The sequence below is a fragment of the Cucurbita moschata genome, unplaced genomic scaffold, assembly GCF_002738365.1.
Source record: "Cucurbita moschata cultivar Rifu unplaced genomic scaffold, Cmos_1.0 Cmo_Scf00001, whole genome shotgun sequence".
In the NCBI taxonomy this organism is placed as follows: domain Eukaryota; kingdom Viridiplantae; phylum Streptophyta; class Magnoliopsida; order Cucurbitales; family Cucurbitaceae; genus Cucurbita; species Cucurbita moschata.
Window position 1 is genome coordinate 11061005 of NW_019268517.1, and position 18740 is coordinate 11079744.

Genomic DNA, 18740 nt, shown 5'->3' on the forward strand with positions numbered 1-18740 from the left:
CCCCCCCCCCCCCCCCCCCCATCTGCTCGGTGGGATACGAAAGAGGGTTTCTTTTCCTCTCTCTCTCTCTCAATCTTCCTCCTCCTCCTCTGATGCTAAGGATTAAACCCTTTTCCTCTTCCTTCCCTCTTCCCTTTCTTCTTCTTCTTCTTCTCTGACCCAGAAGGGGAAGAAGAAACGCCTCTAAAAATCCCAGCAGTTTCAGAGTCCTGTGCGTTTAATACTACAGAGACCTCTCCTCTTCCATGGACACAGCTTCCTTTGATGTCGCCCCACAAGGGTTCAACGGCATAGACTCAATGGTCGACCCCTTCTTGGTGGAGGCTCTCCAGAATCCTCGACATCGTCTCACCAGTGAGTTCTTTTTTTTTTTTTTTCCCCTTTTAATAGAAGGGGTTGAATTCCCAATTCCCCTTTGTTGTTTCCCCCAATCTTGAATCTGTTTCTGGGATCAATTCATTGCAATTTTCGAGTTTTCTTGCTGTCCGATTTGTGTTCTTGTTGTTTGAAATCTGGTGAATGATTTCATTTCATTTGATTTTGTTGTTCTGTAAGCTTGTAGTTGGGTAAGATCTGTTCTTTCTTCGTGAGGTTTCTGCAAGTGCCAATTGTATATTGAACAACAGAACAAGCGTACAAAAGTAACAACTGATCAAAAATTCATATCTTTTTGAATTTAATAATAGAAATGCATCTTTTTCTTATAGGAAACAAAATGATTTCATTTGTATTTAGTTTCTCAACGGCAAAGATCCAAAGGAACACTTCCATTTTGTTCATTCTTACAGATAATGTAAGGTAGCATTGCGTAAATGGATATTGAGCAAACAAGTTATTTTTAGAGGCCTCAAGTTGTCACTTTTTTATTGTCTTTTGGAATTGGTATGTCTTATCTTCAGCTAAGCGCATAGGGTAGTTCATAATAGGCAGGGATTTCCCTGTTGATGTTCAATCTTCCTTCCCAAGTCCCATTGATATAAATGTGCATTTCTCGTATTTCTTCATTTGAACATTGAATTCTTTTAATAAAATGTGATTTTTCTTAGTAATTTACAATTTCCTTTCAGTTTTACGAATGGAGCTTGATATCCAGAAGTTTCTGCATAATCCGGATCAGCAGCATTTTGAGTTCCAGCATTTTCCTACATCATACCTTCGACTTGCTGCTCACCGTGTTGCTCAACACTATGGCCTTCAAACCATGGTTCAGGACTCTGGTGTAGATGGTTTTGGAAATAGGATCTTGGTTCGTAAAACAGCGGAAAGCAGACTCCCTTCTGTGCATTTATCTGAAATACCTGCAAAGCAATTGGACAATGAGAAACATGAGCAGGTCAAAATTGTTATCAGACCCAGGCCTAACAAAATGTCTGAAATTTCTGCCAATGATGGAGGTCTCAAACAAAGTTCTGTCAGGAGCGTGGAAGAGAGAAAGGAGGAATATGATAGGGCACGAGCTCGAATCTTCAGCTCCCCAAGTAGCCCTGAATTAGATGATACAACATCTCAGGCCCCATCTGAAGGAAAGTACGTTTGCTCGAACAGGGATGAGACTGAAGGCTGTAGAACTTTGGGTATTGATTTGGAAAAATTTAATGGCAGGGATGCCATGACTTCTCGGGTTGCCATTTTCAAAGATAGGGAAAAGGATCGTAGCGACCCTGATTATGATCGCAATTACGATAGGTATGTGTCCATGAAAATTTAGTCCGACGTTTTTGTTATGCCAATGGAGACATTTTCTTTGATTCTTTTTTGATACAGGTATATTAGGAACCTTCCAATCAATCAAAACTTTAGCTTGGCGCCCTTTGTTATGCCTAAAATTCAGCCTCCATTTGTGCAATACGATTCGGGTTATTCTCTCATGGGTCATATACCTGGAACTCAAGCTTCAGTTAGCTATGGGCCTCATCCGAGTCCTGCTGTAAGCCCTTTCTGCACAGTGGGTTTAAACCAAACATCTAGAGATGCATCTTATGAACAGTGGCAGAGTGCTGCAATGATGTATGCCCATTCGTACAACCAGCTCAGGCATTCTGCTTTTCAGGTACTATTTAATAACGAGGCTTTTCCCATTGCAAAAAGGTTGCAAGTATTGTTTTCCAAAACCCCCCAAGAGAACGGTATCATATTTGTCTCTAATATCTTTGTTTGGAGGCCCCCAACTCCAGCCAAAGGAACTCCTTTGAGCTTCCCTTATCAGTATCTGAAGTTTGGATTGTCATAAACATATTGGGTAGGATCGAATCCCCAGGGTCAGGTGTAGACCATGTGTTTACTCCTCACATCGGATGGAGAGGGGAACAAAACATTCCCAATAAGAGTACAATATCGGTTAGTGGTGGGCTTCGACGCTGGGCCCCAAAGGGGCGTAGATTGTGAGATCCCACGTCGGTTGGAGAGAGGAACAAAACATTCATTTTAAGTGTGTGGAAACCTCTTTCTAATAGATGCGTTTTAAAACTAAACTTTGAGGGGAAGCCCAGAAGGGAAAGCCCAAAGAGTTGAGCTGTAATAGTAGGAGGATGATTATCCGGTAAGTGCAGTATCATTTATATACAACTCTTGACATTCATGAACTGATTACTATGTTGTGGTGGTATGTTAATGCAGGCCCCATTCATCCAGCAACCCCTCAGCTTTGACTATTCACAAAACCATTAGACAATGAGGAGTTTAGGTGAAAAAAAAAAAACAGTTTACAACTAGATTTTGTACCTGTAGGGGTTGCCTTTTACTCTGCTTTGACTGCTTGGAACTCAGTTCTAGTTTGTGCCTCTTTTGTTCTTCATTTGGAGCTTTATTCTAAGAATCTGTAAGGATTGAGGAGTTTCTGATATCATTCCATTAGCTGAATTTCTTCATCTCATACTTTTGCTTGTATTGCTGCATTCAATCTCTCTTTAATACCATTTCAACCATTGGACTTCAATTCTTCTCCTCTGCTACACACGTATGTGTCAACTCATGTGCACCTCGATTATTCTCGTCTGGTTCTTTTTTTTTTCTTCTTACATGCTTTCGTCTTCTACGAACTCTTATCTTCATACCTATAGTGAAAGTCTCCACTATAAAATGACACGTTTTTTTGTTGTGTTCCTTCCTTACTATTAAATGTGGACATTGATGAGGATGTGAATTTGTAGGCTTCTCTTTCTCTATCTAAATTCTAATTATTTAGTAAATTCTAATTATTTAGTTGAAATAGTATGAATAATTTATAAAATAGATAGGCAAGTGATAACAAAGTTAGAGAATCTAGCCACTTGCGAACACATGTCAAATGGCCTATACTTTAATTAAGAAAAAGTTAAAAAAATAAATTATTGTTTAAGTTATTAATTATAATTTCTAAAAAGGTGAACCAATACCTTTTTGATTGGATAAACTCGAACCCATTTGGCAGACACAAAAATGAATTGAGTAAACAATGACTCAAAATTGTAGTTCTTAATTCCAAAACACCCAACAAAAGATGATACATGTCAACTCCCAATTGCCCACTAAAAAGCATAAATCAACGAAACAAAAGAATGTGGTGTCCACTTGAGTGACAAGACGGCTTAAACCACCTAATAGTCATTATATTTGTAGAGCGAAGGTTTATACTCTTCACCTTTTAAGAAAAGATGTCGGTGGCAAACTAAATTCAAGAGAGCTAATTAAAAGAATCTTTGTGTTGTTAAAGTGATTTGAACTAGCAAATTAGAAAATTGGTTCAATTGGATTTATTTTATTTTGCGAGGAAGGAGGTTGGGAAGTGATTTTGAAAGCAAAAAAAAAAAAAACAAAAAACAACCAATAATTGGGTGAGACACAGGTTGATTACAAGGTTGGTGGAGGTTAGTGTGTGTTGGGAATCTTAGCACATTATTTCCAAAGCTTCAATTTTGCAAACCAACAAACCTTAAGCTCACCTTTTCTAGCCCAACATGTGATACACTCAAATCAAACCTCTTTTTTTTTTTTTTTTTTTTTTTTGCAATAAATATATTTTATTATAACTCAATAGTTATGTCAAATGTTCGAGTACCATTAAGATTAAAATCTTTTAAATATTAAAAAAATTTCTCCCGCGCAAAAAAAATGTCTAAAATCATTGTAATTTATAATTATGGTAGAGTAAATGATTAATGAGACAAGTAATAGACCAAAAAGGAAAGAAAACAAAAGAATTAAAGAGTACTTGATTGATTGCTCACACGCCACAAAATCTTTGGTGTGTTTAGTTTACATTTTTTTTAGATTACCCTTAAAAAACATCGCTTTCTATATCACATTCTTTTTTCTTTTTTGGGAATCGACAACAAAATCAATTTACTTCATTCTTAAATGTCATCTACAACACGAGCACAAGCCCACCTCAATGCTTTAAACTAGTGAGAGATTTTCACATTCTTATAAAAAAAAAATGTGGGTTCTCACAGTCTACCTTCTCTCAGAGCCAGCGTCTTCACTGATACTCACTCCCCTCTCCAATCGATGTGAAATCTCACAAAAATAAATGTTAATGTGTTTTGGATAAACATGGGTAGAACTAGCCTACCATAATTGATAAAAGTGTTTTTAGTATATAAAATATGAATTTTTATGTTTGAAGTATGGAAAACAAAGATACACATAGTTGGTATTCCATATATGAAGCAATGCTAAGACTAAAATATAGGATTGAACAGTGAATTTATCAAAATTTGGAGCAGAGGCACGTGAATGCATTTTGGTTGCTTAAGATGTTTATTAAACAAATGGGTGTTGTGTTTTGGCACTGCTTCATTACAGCTAAACACTGTGATGAACCTCACATGCTCTGCTTCCATGTTTGTTGATTAGGATATAATTATTGTGGATAAGCATTCTAATTACCCCAAAAAGGGCTCAACTTTAACACCATTCAATTCACTAATTATCATTAATACCACACAATTTAGAATTTGGAATTTGGAATTTGGAATTTGGAATTTGGAATTTAGAATTTAGAATTTAGAATTTAGAGATGATAATGATGAACACACCCAAATTGTTCTTAATATTCATGTACAATCTTACCTCTGTAGCATAATATATAATCCATTTTGCCTTCGACTCTGCAACTGACGCCCGCCCTTGTTTTCGCCGGAGAAGACGACGGCAACACCAATGTCACGGCGATACAGAGAGTTCTGAGCAGATTTCAAAATGCAAAGAGCTTTAATCGTTTCCGGTGGGGAAAAGAGTGAGAACCTTCCTCCCTCCTGTTCCATTACTCGAATCCAAATCCTCGCTGTAATTCGTCGCCGGGGTAGTCACAGGGGTCCCAATCCGGTGAACAGGCCGAGCTAAGAACGGATGCTCAAACTGCCCATTAGGCGGCGACCCAAAATGGGCTACTTGTCGGTGGTATTGAGCGGCAGCGGCGGCGGCCATCTGGTGGTGGTGCTGCAGAGCGCCGACGGGCACAAACGGCAGGAAATGGTCGGAATTAGCCCGAGAGGAGTGAAGAAAATGCGGTGGAACTGGAGAGCTGGCGAACAAATGGTCGGTAGCAGGATCTGAAACGGGTGAAACTAATCCAGCACCGCCACTAACTCCGCCGCCACTGCCGCCGGAAATCCCCTGCATACGCTTCAAATAGAGGCGATATTTCTGCAAATGGCTAGCCACGTTCTCACGAGTTAACCCATCCACGCTCATCAACTGCATTATGGTTTTAGGTACAGCATTTTTTATTCCCAAATGGCCGACCGCGTCGACAAATCGCTTGTGGAGCTGTGGAGTCCAGACCAGGCGCGGCCTCTTCAGGGTCCGCGCAGGTTCGTCTCCAGCGCCGGCGCCAGACACAAAATCACCAGAATCCCCAAAATCGGCCGAACTCGGCTGGATTGGCACCGGAGGCGGCGGAGGCGGTGGGTGGTGGTTGTTGTTGTTGATGGAACTATCTGGGTTTCTGATATCAAATGCCAAAGCAAGATCAGGGGTGATAAGGGTTTGGGAAAGAGGCATCAATTCATCAGGAGAGGGAAGCTCCTGATCCCATTTTGAAAACCAATTAGAATCATCTTCCCTCATTGTTTTTCAAATCTAAAGCAACCCACTTTAGTTTTCACCAAAATTTCAACTGGGTTGGCTCTAAATTTGTAAACGAACAAGAAGAACAAGACACAAATTATGATCAAAACCAGAACCAGAACACCTGAAAATTTTTCAGACCAGAGGAAAAGGAAGAAGACGATGAAGAAGAAAGCTGAGGAATTTGGGAGAGGGGTTCGAGGTGGATATTGTAAAGCTCTTTTCTTTTTTTTCAGGTTACAATTATTAAAAACATTTATCAAGTACTCTCACCTGATGTTTGGGTTTTATTTTCCGGGATCTGAGGGTGCCGGAGAAAAAAGAAAAAAGAAAAAATCAGAAGATATGAGGATTGAGGGAGCGCGTGGAGAACACGCGGGAAGAAGAGGAGTGAGATTGGAAAAGGAAAAGGAAAAGATGAGGTGAGATAACCAATCATTTGAAGGTTGTGGGGGCATCCCTCAGGGTTTGTTCCGGCTGGGAGAGGACAAGGGCTGCTAGTACTAGGAATTTAGTAGTGGCGCGTGTAGTACACGTACCAATGGGGAATTTTGATTTTTAAAATTATGGTGTATTTTAATTTGGGTCGGGACAAGGGGGTTTGGAGTTTTGAGGAAATTGGAATTAGGGTTTAGTGTAATCAAATAGCCCAAATGTTGGCCCACTTGTAAACTTTTAGTTTTTATTTTCTAATTAACTTGCAAATCCAATGGTTTCCTCCTCTAACCGTCACAAAACTAATTTATCTTTTTTTAATATAGTAAAAAAGCATTATATATTAATTTTTAATCCACGTAAAAATATATTTGAATATAATCTCCTCTATTCCCCTCTCCGTTCAAGTCTATTTAAACAAATTTGAATTCAAACAAATTTGATTTTCTCAATTTTCCTTCCAAATATGAATATAGATATATCTATATTGTTGTGCGCCGAAAGCGGAACAAATGTACTCACAACACCAAAGTTACTCCAGACATACAATATGACACTCAAAACTTTAATGATTTCAACAGCAGAAAGAATGGCATTATATAGCCTTCTGCTAAACCTAAAGATAAACTAACAAGCCAAAAAAAGACCTTGAGAGTAGGTCTTGGTCCTAGAGAATAGGACTTATGACAGTGTTCAACAATCTCCACCTTGTCATAAGATCTCCAAGTTGATAGCTAATTTGGTTGCTACCATGTCAACACACTACTCCCTTCCGACGTTGATGAAATCTAAACAATGCCAGAACTTTTCACGAGTGATCACCTTTGTCAACATATCAGCAGGGTTATCAGCAGTTCCAATTTTTAATAACCGAATATCCCCTTTGCTAATAATTTCTCGAATAAAGTGAAAACGGACATCAATGTGTTTTGTACGAGCATGATGGACTTGATTTTTTGACAAGCAAATAGCGCTCTGGCTATCACAAAATACATCTATATGTTCCTGCAAAATACCCAAGTCATTGATCAAACCATGCATCCAAATAGCTTCTTTAAAAGCTTCTGTTACTGCCATATACTCTGCTTCAGTGGTAGACAATGCAACAGTAGACTGCAATGTTGAACGCCAACAAACAGGTCCACCAGCCATAGTAAATAAATAACCCGTAGTAGATCGTCGCTTATCCAAATCACCAGCATAATCAGAATCCACATAACCAACTACACGATTGTCAAGATTAAACATTTCTTGTTTTTGAAACTTAATACCAACATCAATAGTGCCAAGAATGTACCTAAGAATCCATTTTACAGCCTGCCAATGCTCTTTACCAGGATTATGCATATAACGACTCACCATGCTTACAGCGTGTGAAAGATCAGGTCGAGTACACACCATAGCATACATCAACGCACCAACAGCATTTGTATAAGGAATGTTCTCCATATACCTTTTGTCATCATCAGAACTTGGACACATGGAAGCACTAAGCTTGAAATGAGGAGCGAGTGGAGTACTAACGGGTTTGGTTGAATTATTCAAACTAAATCTTGACAATACCTTGCGTAGATATTGAGACTGAGTCAACCAGACTGTACCTTTTTTCCGATCTCGCTCTATTTCCATTCCAAGTATTTTCTTTGCATTGCCTAAGTCTTTCATTTCAAATGTTTTAGAAAGCTCATCTTTGAGCTTATCAATCTCCATCTGTCTCTTTGAAGCAATTAACATATCATCAACATATAAGAGCAAATAGATAAACGATCCATCATCGAGACACCGATAATACACACAATGGTCAAATTGACTATGAGTATACATATGCTCTACCATGAAATGATCAAACCTTTTATACCATTGGCGAGGGGATTGCTTCAGCCCATACAAAGATTTCTTCAATCTGCATACTAAATGTTGCTGTCCAACTACTTGGAAACCAACTGGTTGCGCCATATATATTTCTTCTTCCAAATCTCCATGCAAAAAAGCAGTTTTTACATCAAGTTGTGCAAGCTCAAGATTAAATTGAGCAACCAAAGCCAACAAAATTCGAATGGAAGAATGCTTTACCACAGGTGAGAAAATTTCATTGTAATCAATACCTTCCTTTTGTGCGTAACCTTTAGCCACAAGTCGAGCCTTATAACGTATACCAGAAGAGTCTTCCTTTTTTGCAAAAACCCATTTACAACCAATTTCCTTCTTACCTTTTGGAAGTTGTACCAAATCCCAAGTTTGATTTATCTTCAATGATGCTATCTCCTGATTCACAGCCTCTTGCCAGTGTAAGCTATCCGGGCTCTGAATAGCATCTTTGTAGCTGTTAGGAACTCCATCAATCAAAGAGAAAGCATATGCTATCGTATCATCAAACCTTGCAGGTTTTCGAATTACCCTTCGTGGTCTATTCTTGGCGATTGACTCAGGTTCCTCCACTCTTTCATTCACAAGGCTTTGCTCCTCAAGACTTTGCTCTTTTTGTTCTAAGACATCAAAGTTATTATTTACCTGATCAATAGGTTCTTCGGTAGGAGCAACCACATCAGGAGAGAACACCACCTTCTCCACCTGCTTCAATGCCTCGTCATTATTTTCAATTTTCTGCAAAAACATTCCAGACTCATCGAATGTCACATCTCGACTATTAACAATTTTACTTGTTTCTGGACACCATAACCTATAGCCCTTCACACCTTTGCTAAAGCCCATAAACTTGGCTTTTTTTGCTCTAGGATCCAATTTTGAGTTTGTCACATGATAATAAGCAGGACACCCAAACACATGCAATTTATCATAATCACTAACAGGACTACCTGACCATACCTCAAGCGGAGTTCTCCCACCGTTTCCAGAAACAGGTAAACGATTCACCAAGTGAACTGCATAACTGAGAGCCTCAGCCCAAAATGCCTTACTCAATCCTGCTTGAGACAATATGCATCGAACCTTCTCTATTAATGTCTGGTTCATTCTCTCAGCAACTCCATTTTGTTGTGGCTTACCAGGAACAGTGAAGTGTCGAACGATCCCTTCATCTCGGCATATTTTAAGAAATGGATCATAAGTATATTCTCCCCCGTTGTCTGATCTCAGCTTTTTGATTTTCCTATCCGTCTGATTCTCTACCATTTTCTTCCACTCTAGGAAGATTTGGAGAACCTCGTTTTTGTGCCTCATGGGATACATCCAAACTCTCTTCGAGTAGTCATCAATAAAGGTGACAAACCACCTCTTTCCTCCCAATGAGACATTCTTTGTGGGACCCCATACATCGGTGTGAACATAATCCAAAATACCCTTTGTTTGGTGTATAGCTGTACCAAACTTCACATTTTTTTGTTTACCAAATATACAATGTTCACAGAAATCAATTTTTCCAGTTGTGGCACCCTTAAGGACTCCTTGGTTCACCAATGTCTGAAGCGCCTTCTCACCAGCATGCCCGAGTCGCATGTGCCATAATTTCGATATGTCTTGTTCTTTCGAACTTGCCATAGCAGCATGCCCAATTATTGTGGTTCCGTTGAGGTAGTATATGCTACCTCTTCTGGTTCCTGTAATTGCCACCAAAGCTCCACGAGCTACTTTCAAATTCCCTCCTTCCAAAATGATGCGATAACCACTCGCATCCAAAACGCCAAGTGAAATCAAGTTTTTCTTCAAGTCAGGAACATACCTCACATCTTTGAGTTTTCGTATAACCCCATCAAACATCTTGATTTGTACTGAGCCGATTCCCATTATCTTGCAAGTACTATCATTGCCCATATAGACAACTCCACCATTGAACTTTTTGAAGTCCAAAAACATCTCTTTGTTGGGACACATATGATAGGAGCACCCAGAATCAAGAATCCATTCAATGGTTTGGCTGGCTGATAGGGAGATTGTCAAGGCATCATCTGTATCAGTGTCGTCATCTTTAACCACATTGGACTTCGACCCCTTCTCTTTTAAGATCGAACAATCTTTTTTCCAATGGCCTTTCTGTCGACAATATGCACACTCATTTTTATCAAGTTTTCTCCAATTATCAGATCTACCTCTCGACTTTAATCGAGACTCTCCACATTCGTTCCTTTTCCAGGTAGAAGTTCTTCCATGAGCAGTGAGAACATTTGAGCTAGAGCTTTGATACGTCTCCTTTTCCTTCTTTCGCATCTCATTGTTTATTAAGGCATTTGAAACATCTTCAAAATCAATATTAGTGATTCCATGTAGTAGGGTTGTTACTAAAAACTCGTAGGATTCCGGCAAAGAGTTTAATAACAACAACGCCTTGTCCTCGTCATCAATCTTAACATCAAGATTGAGCAAATCAGTGATGATTTTGTTAAAATCATCCAAATGCTCAGCCATTGAGATACCTTCCTTGTAGTCAAAACGGAAGAGTTTCTTCTTCAAATAGAGTTTATTTTCCACACTCTTCTTCATATATTTCGCTTCAAGCTTGTCCCATAATTCTTTCGCCATGGTAACCTTCATAAATGGATATTTCTGATCCTTGCCAAGACAGGATCGAATAATTCCACAGGCTTGCCGATTTAATTTTGTCCATTCTGCTTCTGTCATGTCTTCAGGCATCTCCTCTTGGAGAGAAACATCGAGGTCTTGCATGACCAGCAAATCGTTAACTTCGCCTCGCCAAACACCAAAATTATTGGTTCCATCAAATTTTTCTACTTCGAGATTGGAACTCCACACTCTCGATCCACGTCGTGATGGTTCGGCCATTTGCAATAATTAATCTGGATGTAACTCAAAAACACAATTCTTGAAAACTGATTTCCAAGAGAATAAACACGATTGTGAGCACGTCTAATGGTCGATGAGGCCCAAACTTTCACAATACCCCCAAATACCACAATAAGGCTCTGATACCACTTGTTGTGCGCCGAAAGCGGAACAAATGTACTCACAACACCAAAGTTACTCCAGACATACAATATGACACTCAAAACTTTAATGATTTCAACAGCAGAAAGAATGGCATTATATAGCCTTCTGCTAAACCTAAAGATAAACTAACAAGCCAAAAAAAGACCTTGAGAGTAGGTCTTGGTCCTAGAGAATAGGACTTATGACAGTGTTCAACATATATCTCTATATATATATATTGGCGCCCATTCTCACTCCCCTCCATCTTCACATTCTCTCTCGTTCTGTGTTCTTGCTACCAGGTTCCAGCTTCCTTTTGTCTTTTCGTTTTTCTCATTGGAATCCTCTCATCATGTTCTGTTCTGCTAATTAACAGTTTGGAACCCTTTCAATAACTTCACACCCCGTTCTTACGAAGCTGACATCAATTCTGGAGTCTAATCGTGCTACAACCGACTCCCCGGGAGATAAATTCAACCGCCATTTAGTTTGCGATACCCAAAATAGTTCGATGGATAGGTTAGGGTCTATCGTGGAAATTCCAGATACAAGACACCGATGCGATGGAGAAAACGGCGGTCACCGCTGCTCTCCGGACTCCGATGCTTCCGGTGGCGATTACCGTCGGCGTCGTAGCCCTAGCTATGAAAGTTACGATCGCTACAATCATCGTCGTCGATCTTCCTCGCCTGGCTACGCGGACGTTGGACGGAGCCCTAGGGCTGATGGAGACCAGAACGGTGTACCCAAGAGGTTTGGGCGTGCCGGAGGGCGGGCGTATGTGGACAGGAATGGAAGAGCATCTGAAGAGTCGGATTCGGATGAAGAGCTGAAGGGGTTGAAGTATGAGGAATATCGGAGGTTGAAGAGGCAGAAGCTCCGGAAGGCATTGAAGCATTGTATTTGGAGAGTGACCCCTAGTCCACCTAGGAATGAGAAGGACGAGTATGAGGACAGGGCTGATGAGATTTGGGAGAAATATGGCGACGATGGAGATAAAAGTGACTCTAGCGGAAGGAAGAAACATGAAGAGAAATATGTATGCGATAAAACAAAGAATTCTGACTCTGGCTCTGGCTCTGATTCCGAATTACCTGATACAAAATCAAGGAGGAGGAGGAGGAGGTTGAAGATTTCGGGTTCCAGGCATAGAAGTAGAAAATGGTCACTTAGTGAAACAGAGTCGGACAGCCACACCGAGAGTGAGGAGGAAAGTGAAGAAATCCGGAGGAGAAGAAAAAAGTGTAAGAGTATTAGGAGTCATAAGAAGAAGAAGAGTAGATACAGCGATACAGATGATTCTGATGTTAGCGACTGTGTCAGGTCGAAGAAAAGGAGTGGGACTAAGCGGTTCAAGACTAGTAGGAAGAGGAAGTACAGTGGCACAGATGAGAGTGAGGAAAGTGAAGGTGAAAAATTGAGGAAGCGGAAGGCCTCCTCAACTTGGTCGAAATCCAGGAGCAACACACAAAGACCTTCAGAAACGGAGACTAAAAGTTCCTCTTATGAGCAAAATGATGGTAGGAGTAAATTAAAGGTTGATGGGGAGAAGATTGCGGAGATGGAAGCTTTGAAGATTAAGGAAATTTTGGAGGCAGCATTTGATAATGAGATGCCAGTTGGACCAATGCCACTGCCAAGAGCTGAGGGCCATATTAGCTATGGTGGTGCGCTTAGGCCTGGGGAAGGTGACGCCATTGCACAGTATGTTCAGCAAGGGAAGCGTATTCCACGGCGCGGTGAAGTGGGTCTTTCAGCTGAGGAAATTCACAACTTCGAGACACTTGGGTATGTGATGAGTGGTAGCAGGCATCAGAGAATGAATGCAATCCGTATTAGAAAAGAAAACCAAGTTTACAGTGCTGAAGATAGAAGAGCTCTGGCAATGTATAACTATGAAGAAAAAGCTAAACGCGAAAGGAAGGTGATGGATGATCTTCACCGGCTTGTTCAGCGCCACATAGGTCATGATGTTGGCCCTTCACATGATCCCTTTTCTGCATAACCTCGTCATATTAAGACATGTTAATAGTTAGGATAACCTCATCTTGTGTCATATTAAGATATGTTAATATTGTTGTTCTTTGTAGCTATCAAACAAGCATGGAGGTTTGAGCTAGAGCAAATATTTTCCCTAATCACTCTACCACCATGTTTTCAACATTTACTTCAAATTTGAATGCTCTCTCTACCTATAAGGTAGAATAGAAGTGCACCTTGCAACAATGCTGGGCACTGTTATCCTTGCAGCATATTTTCGTCATTAGTTGCGTCTCATTTTTTTCATTTATTTTATTTCATCCAAAACTACTCATCACTGTATTGGAATTGACCACCAGCCACTACGAATATTAGTGTTTATTGTTGGTGAATCTAAATGGGCATGGCCACTGCCAAAGTACATTTAGAGCCGATTTGAACAAATCAAAACATTTTAGGAGTTAAAAGAAGGATTTAGGATCTCAAACTTCGATTTATTATCGATGGCATAACTTAATTAGTTAAAACACGTACTCTCAACTTAAGGTGAAACGTTCAACTGTCCGCACCAATATATTGTTTTTTTTTTTAAAAAAGTGTAACAGCCCAAACCCACCGCCAGTAGATATTGTTGCTTCCTCTCAAATTTTTTAAAACATATTTGCTAGGGAGAGGTTTCTACACCTTTATAAATAATGTTTAGTTCTCCTCCCCAACCGATGTGGGATCTCACAATCCACCCCCCTTCGGGGCCTAGCATCGTTGCTGACACTCGTTCCTTTCTCCAATCGATCTGGAACCCCCCAATCCACCCTCTTTGGGGCCTAGTGTCCTTGCTGGCATACCGCCTCGTGTCCACCTCCCTTTAGGACTTAGCCTCCTCGCTGGCACATCGCCCAATTCTGGCTCTGACACTATTTGTAACAGTCAAAGTCCACTGGTAGCAAATATTGTCTTCGTTGGATTCTCCCTCAAGTTTTTTAAAAATGAGTCTACTAAGCAAAGGTTTTTACACCCTTATAAAGAGTAATTCGTTCTTGTCTCCCGCCGATATCTGATCTCACAAAATGTTCGTCTCAATTTGTTGATTATTTTAAAATGCATATAAGGGACAGTGAACGGTAGATGTGATTGTTGGTAAAAGAAGATGGAAGGATCATAATTCATTTGCAAGACACTTAATATATGTACATGTGACAAACTAATTTATGGTCAATGTTATGTATTGCAGACAAAAGATTTGGTTGGCCTACATTAGATAATAATGGATAGCTACTCCTCACCCATCCGGCATTTCTTTGGCAGAGTTCAGGCAATCGTCAATAGTCCTTTCTCGAATGGGTCAGTGCTTGTTTCAACCATTTATCTTAAGGCCTACTCATTAAAAGCTTTTCGGCGATGATAAGAGATCCAATTCGCCTGAAATTCGAACACGACCGCGGATACTTCAGGTGGACGACAAGATAGATAGCAAGTGGTAGGTAAAATTGGATGCGCCCGCGGTAGGTAAAATTTGATAATTTGATAAACAAAAATGAGGGCAGAAGTGTAGCGTAGAAATGCAGGTGGACGACAAGATAGATGGCAAGATGAGATGAGAGCAGAGAAGAGCACATTGTGATTGGGAAGGTTCATATGCTGAGCCGCTTCAGTTCAGACACTTGTCGTCCCATGAGAAGGATACCAGAACTCCCCACTAACACAAGCACAGACACTCTTTGATGATTTTATTCCTTCGCCGACCATCTCAATTTTGACAACAACACAAAACACACAGCACAACCATTTTTTGTTCTTTTCTTCCCCCACGCCTCACTCTCACTGCCCTGCTGAAAGCTTCAAACTTTTTTCAAAGACTCCCACGTCAAATCACTCTTCTTCTTCTTCCATTATTTTCCCTTTCAATTCACCACTTCTTTTTAAAGCTTTTGTCCTTTTCTTTTTACTTTTTTCTGTGGATTTGTTCCTTGGTCTTCAGTATCAAAAATGGATTTGAATTCTGTTTCTCTCTCTCTCTTGCCTTATGTGGCTCACTGTGATCCATTTTGGATTGTGTTTCAGACAACCCATCAACAGTTCACGACATGACTATTTTTTTTAAACCCAACTTGTATTTTTTTATATGTGAGATTTGGACCATAAACTTACCATCTTATCATCCTGTGAACGGGGATATATACTTTAATGATTGTTGAATCATGTTCCTTTAATTTTTCTAAGTTTTAGAGTTGGAGACTTTTAAGTTTGAGTAGAATATATAATAGGGTGGCAGATGTGCAAACTCTCGAGCTAATTCTCGTAGCATTTTATAGGTTTTCGATATCTACTAGGTCTCTATCTAGAACTAAGTCTCCCCCATACTATATTCTAACACATATTTGATTGGTGAACTTTCCTCTTTCACTTGCACGAACTTCACTCCAAAGTCACTTATCAAAATTCTTGAGGGAACTCTAACTTTCGACCAAGTTTAGAAAATGTGGGGAAGCAAAATACATATGATTTAGGAAAGAATTATCGGGTAAAAGAAAGCTTCCAAGACAGAGTTTTATTATTTAAAGTAATGACGCTAAATCTTAAAATGTGAGTATCAAATTATGGAGGCAATATTAAATAATAGTATTAGAACTAATTTGAAGATAAGGGCTGTGAAGATGAATGGAAATCATTTGGAATCTGAAGAACAAGATGAGAAAGAGGGTTTGTAGAAACCCTAATCAAGAAAATCTCAAGAATCATCCAAAGGTTTTGGATCTTTTAGAACATAGACCTCATATTCTAAGTTTAATGGTGTTGCATCACTTTCAAATTATCATTTTCAAAGTTATAGCTATATTAAAACATTACCTATTAGAGCTCCATTTATGCTTGTCTTCTTGCATGGTTTTGACAATTTTGTTGCAAAAGTAATAGTTAGTTTGATGAATGGTTATCAACCAAAGATATCCATTAATGATCCCATTAAATGGCACACAAACAATTATAGTATAGAAATTGATATATTTACTTATTAAGCTGAGGACCAAAATGAGATCTAACCTAAAGTTAACTTGTATTATCGATCTAGAAATTAGAATATTTCCGCTTCAAAGGATGTTTTTATTGATATTTTTCAAGATCAGCAATTTGAAGTATCCATAATTCGAAGCAACTTAAACTTCTAAGCCCAGAACTACATTTTAACACGATATCAAAAGGAGGTAATGGGTAAGAAATCTAAATGATTGCAACATATTCCTTTCACACCAACCATATAGTATAGAGTGTAAAAGAAATTTGAGTTTAGTCAAATTTGAGATAAAGCCAACACCTAAAGCTACAAGGCTCACAACAAAACAATGGTGGTGTGTGTGTGTGTGTGTGATCCATACGCAAAGGGTTCAAATAAGAACAACCAACCCTCAATAATTTGGACCAAGTTAGTAGAAAGAAAGTGGCAGTGTCAGGGAGGGTCACATGCCATTGGCCAAAGTGGGTCGAGTTTTGGAGGACCCCACCCCACCTTCAGATAATGGGAAGGTCTTATAAAACGCACCGTATTTGTCCTCATGCCCTTTATAAATAGGGGTGAAGGGGAGGTGTGAAAATGGGCAGAGAAATGGAGATGGAGTCCTCGAGTGTGCGTGCTGATGATGCTGAGAAGGGAATGGCCGAGAAACAGGAGATGGAGACCAAGAAGGAGAGGAAGCTCGGTGGCGTCAAGACAATGCCTTTCATTCTCGGTATCCCTTCTTTCTCTTTTTTGCTATGCATATCCGGTAGGCATGTTGAAAAGTTATTCTCGTAATCGAATTCTATATTTTCTTTTCCAAATTTCTTTGATAATTAAGACGGTCATTTGGGTGTACGGTATTTTGTATAATTCATAATAGCTATCCACAGTTTCGATTCTCAAGATTAACAAAGTTGGGAGAGAATTATGTGAAGAATTGACTATTTATTTGAAATAAACTATAGTAATAAAAATGAAGAGGTTTAATTGATTCAATTAGAAGCAATCTAATTAGAGTACCGTTGAAATTAATTAAATTATTTATAAAGCCTTGAGGTTTGTGCCATTTTCTTTGTCCATAATGGGAACCAAAATATTTGTCCCCCGTGAATGAAATAAATTAAAATAATCAACTTTTTTATTTTTTAAATTATGGGGTTTAGGGTTAATATTTAATCGAATTATGAATTATAAATATTGAAGTATATTGGAATTAATTTAGTCGAATAAATAAGAATTTATATTTTATTTGCAGGAAATGAAATATGCGATAGATTTGCAAGCACCGGATTCCATGCCAACATAATAACATATTTGACCCAAGATTTGAACATGCCTCTTGTTCCGGCCTCAAACATTCTCACCAATTTTGCTGCTACTTCCAGCTTCACTGCGCTCATCGGCGCTCTCATTGCTGACTCGTTCGCTGGCCGCTTCTGGACCATCACCTTTGCCTCCATCATCTACGAGCTCGTATGCGTCTCTTTTCATATTGTTCAATTCTATTTTAATCTCTAAACTTTTCGAAGTTTTCATGTTGTTTTTTTTGTCGTAGGGAATGGCTACCATTACCATTTCTGCCATAATCCCAAGGCTACACCCACCGCCCTGTCCAACCCAACTCAATTGCATACAAGCCTCCACCACCCAACTAACAGTCCTTTACCTTGCTCTCCTCCTCACGTCACTCGGCGCGGGTGGCATTCGGCCTTGCGTCGTTGCCTTTGCTGCCGACCAGTTCGACATGACAAAGGTGGGCGTGGCGGGCCGGACATGGAACTTCTTCAACTGGTACTATTTCTGCATGGGACTGGCCACTCTCACAGCTCTCACTGTGGTGGTCTATATTCAAGACAACGTTGGATGGGGCTGGGGCTTTGGCCTTCCCACCATTGCCATGGCCTTGTCTGTTGTGGCCTTCGTTGTTGGCTCGCCTCTCTACAACAAACTCAAGCCCAGTGGCAGTCCGTTGGTTCGGTTGGCTCAGGTTGTCGTGACGGCTGTCAAGAAGAGAAAGGCTTCCCTTCCGGAGGACCCGAAGCTCTTGTATCGGAACCATAAGCTTGATGCTGCCATTGCCATACAGGGAAGGCTAGTCCACACCAATCAATTCAAGTAAGTTATCATAATTAACGATGTTTAATTATATATTTCTTTAATTTAACTCACATAATTTAACCAGTAAGACGTCATTTAATCCGTAAGACTCAATGTCATTTAACCCACAAGAGTTCAACCTTTGAACGGGACGAGAATGAAAAATTGAGTAAAATCTTGTTAGCTAAATGAGGTTGGGGATGAAATTATATTTTTCGCCCTCGACCTTGTCCAAATCTCAAGTGGATAATGTTGAAATTTATGCTTGACATCATGTGATAGGTTTTTTTTTTTTTTTTTTTTAAAA

The 18740-nt window shown here is 39.6% G+C and overlaps 4 protein-coding genes across 5 annotated transcripts in view; 3 read left to right on the forward strand and 1 right to left on the reverse strand.

Annotated features, from left to right (window-relative positions):
• The first annotated feature begins 6 nt into the window (after positions 1-6).
• On the forward strand, positions 7-2872 carry LOC111448686. Its single transcript, XM_023088377.1, has 4 exons — positions 7-354; positions 1068-1686; positions 1765-2050; positions 2617-2872. The coding sequence occupies exons 1-4, from the start codon at positions 246-248 to the stop codon at positions 2665-2667; spliced, it is 1065 nt and encodes a 354-aa protein (XP_022944145.1). The 5' UTR covers positions 7-245; the 3' UTR covers positions 2668-2872.
• Positions 2873-4965: 2093 nt separating this feature from the next.
• On the reverse strand, positions 4966-6666 carry LOC111459631 (transcription factor MYBC1-like). Its single transcript, XM_023102667.1, has one exon. The coding sequence runs from the start codon at positions 6046-6048 to the stop codon at positions 5191-5193; it is 858 nt and encodes a 285-aa protein (XP_022958435.1). The 5' UTR covers positions 6049-6666; the 3' UTR covers positions 4966-5190.
• Positions 6667-11604: 4938 nt separating this feature from the next.
• On the forward strand, positions 11605-13439 carry LOC111446625 (NF-kappa-B-activating protein-like). Of its 2 annotated transcripts, none has more exons than XM_023085514.1 (3): positions 11605-11803; positions 11847-13365; positions 13402-13439. In XM_023085514.1, the coding sequence occupies exons 2-3, from the start codon at positions 11876-11878 to the stop codon at positions 13403-13405; spliced, it is 1494 nt and encodes a 497-aa protein (XP_022941282.1). In that variant the 5' UTR covers positions 11605-11803; positions 11847-11875; the 3' UTR covers positions 13406-13439. The 2 variants fall into 2 exon arrangements, with proteins under 2 accessions (XP_022941282.1, XP_022941290.1); XM_023085522.1 differs by having other exon boundaries at positions 11614-11662; positions 11762-13365.
• Positions 13440-16757: 3318 nt separating this feature from the next.
• Positions 16758-18740, forward strand: part of LOC111446603 (protein NRT1/ PTR FAMILY 3.1-like) — a 4371-nt gene continuing 2388 nt past the window's right edge. Inside the window, exons 1-3 of the mRNA XM_023085469.1 lie at positions 16758-17066; positions 17592-17809; positions 17892-18451. Coding sequence (XP_022941237.1) covers positions 16931-17066; positions 17592-17809; positions 17892-18451 — 914 coding nt within the window. The 5' untranslated portion in view covers positions 16758-16930. The remainder of the gene's footprint in view (positions 17067-17591; positions 17810-17891; positions 18452-18740) is intronic.

What these genes read in the sequence shown, in the direction of transcription:
- LOC111448686 (XM_023088377.1), top strand. Translation starts at nt 246, where the DNA reads ATGGACACAGCTTCCTTTGATGTCGCCCCACAAGGGTTCAACGGCATA. An exon ending in TCCTCGACATCGTCTCACCA is followed by an intron (nt 355 to 1,067) that starts GTGAGTTCTTTT and finishes ATTTCCTTTCAG; the next exon opens with TTTTACGAATGGAGCTTGAT. An exon ending in TATGATCGCAATTACGATAG is followed by an intron (nt 1,687 to 1,764) that starts GTATGTGTCCAT and finishes TTTTTGATACAG; the next exon opens with GTATATTAGGAACCTTCCAA.
- LOC111459631 (XM_023102667.1), bottom strand. Translation starts at nt 6,048, where the DNA reads ATGAGGGAAGATGATTCTAATTGGTTTTCAAAATGGGATCAGGAGCTT.
- LOC111446625 (XM_023085514.1), top strand. Translation starts at nt 11,876, where the DNA reads ATGGATAGGTTAGGGTCTATCGTGGAAATTCCAGATACAAGACACCGA.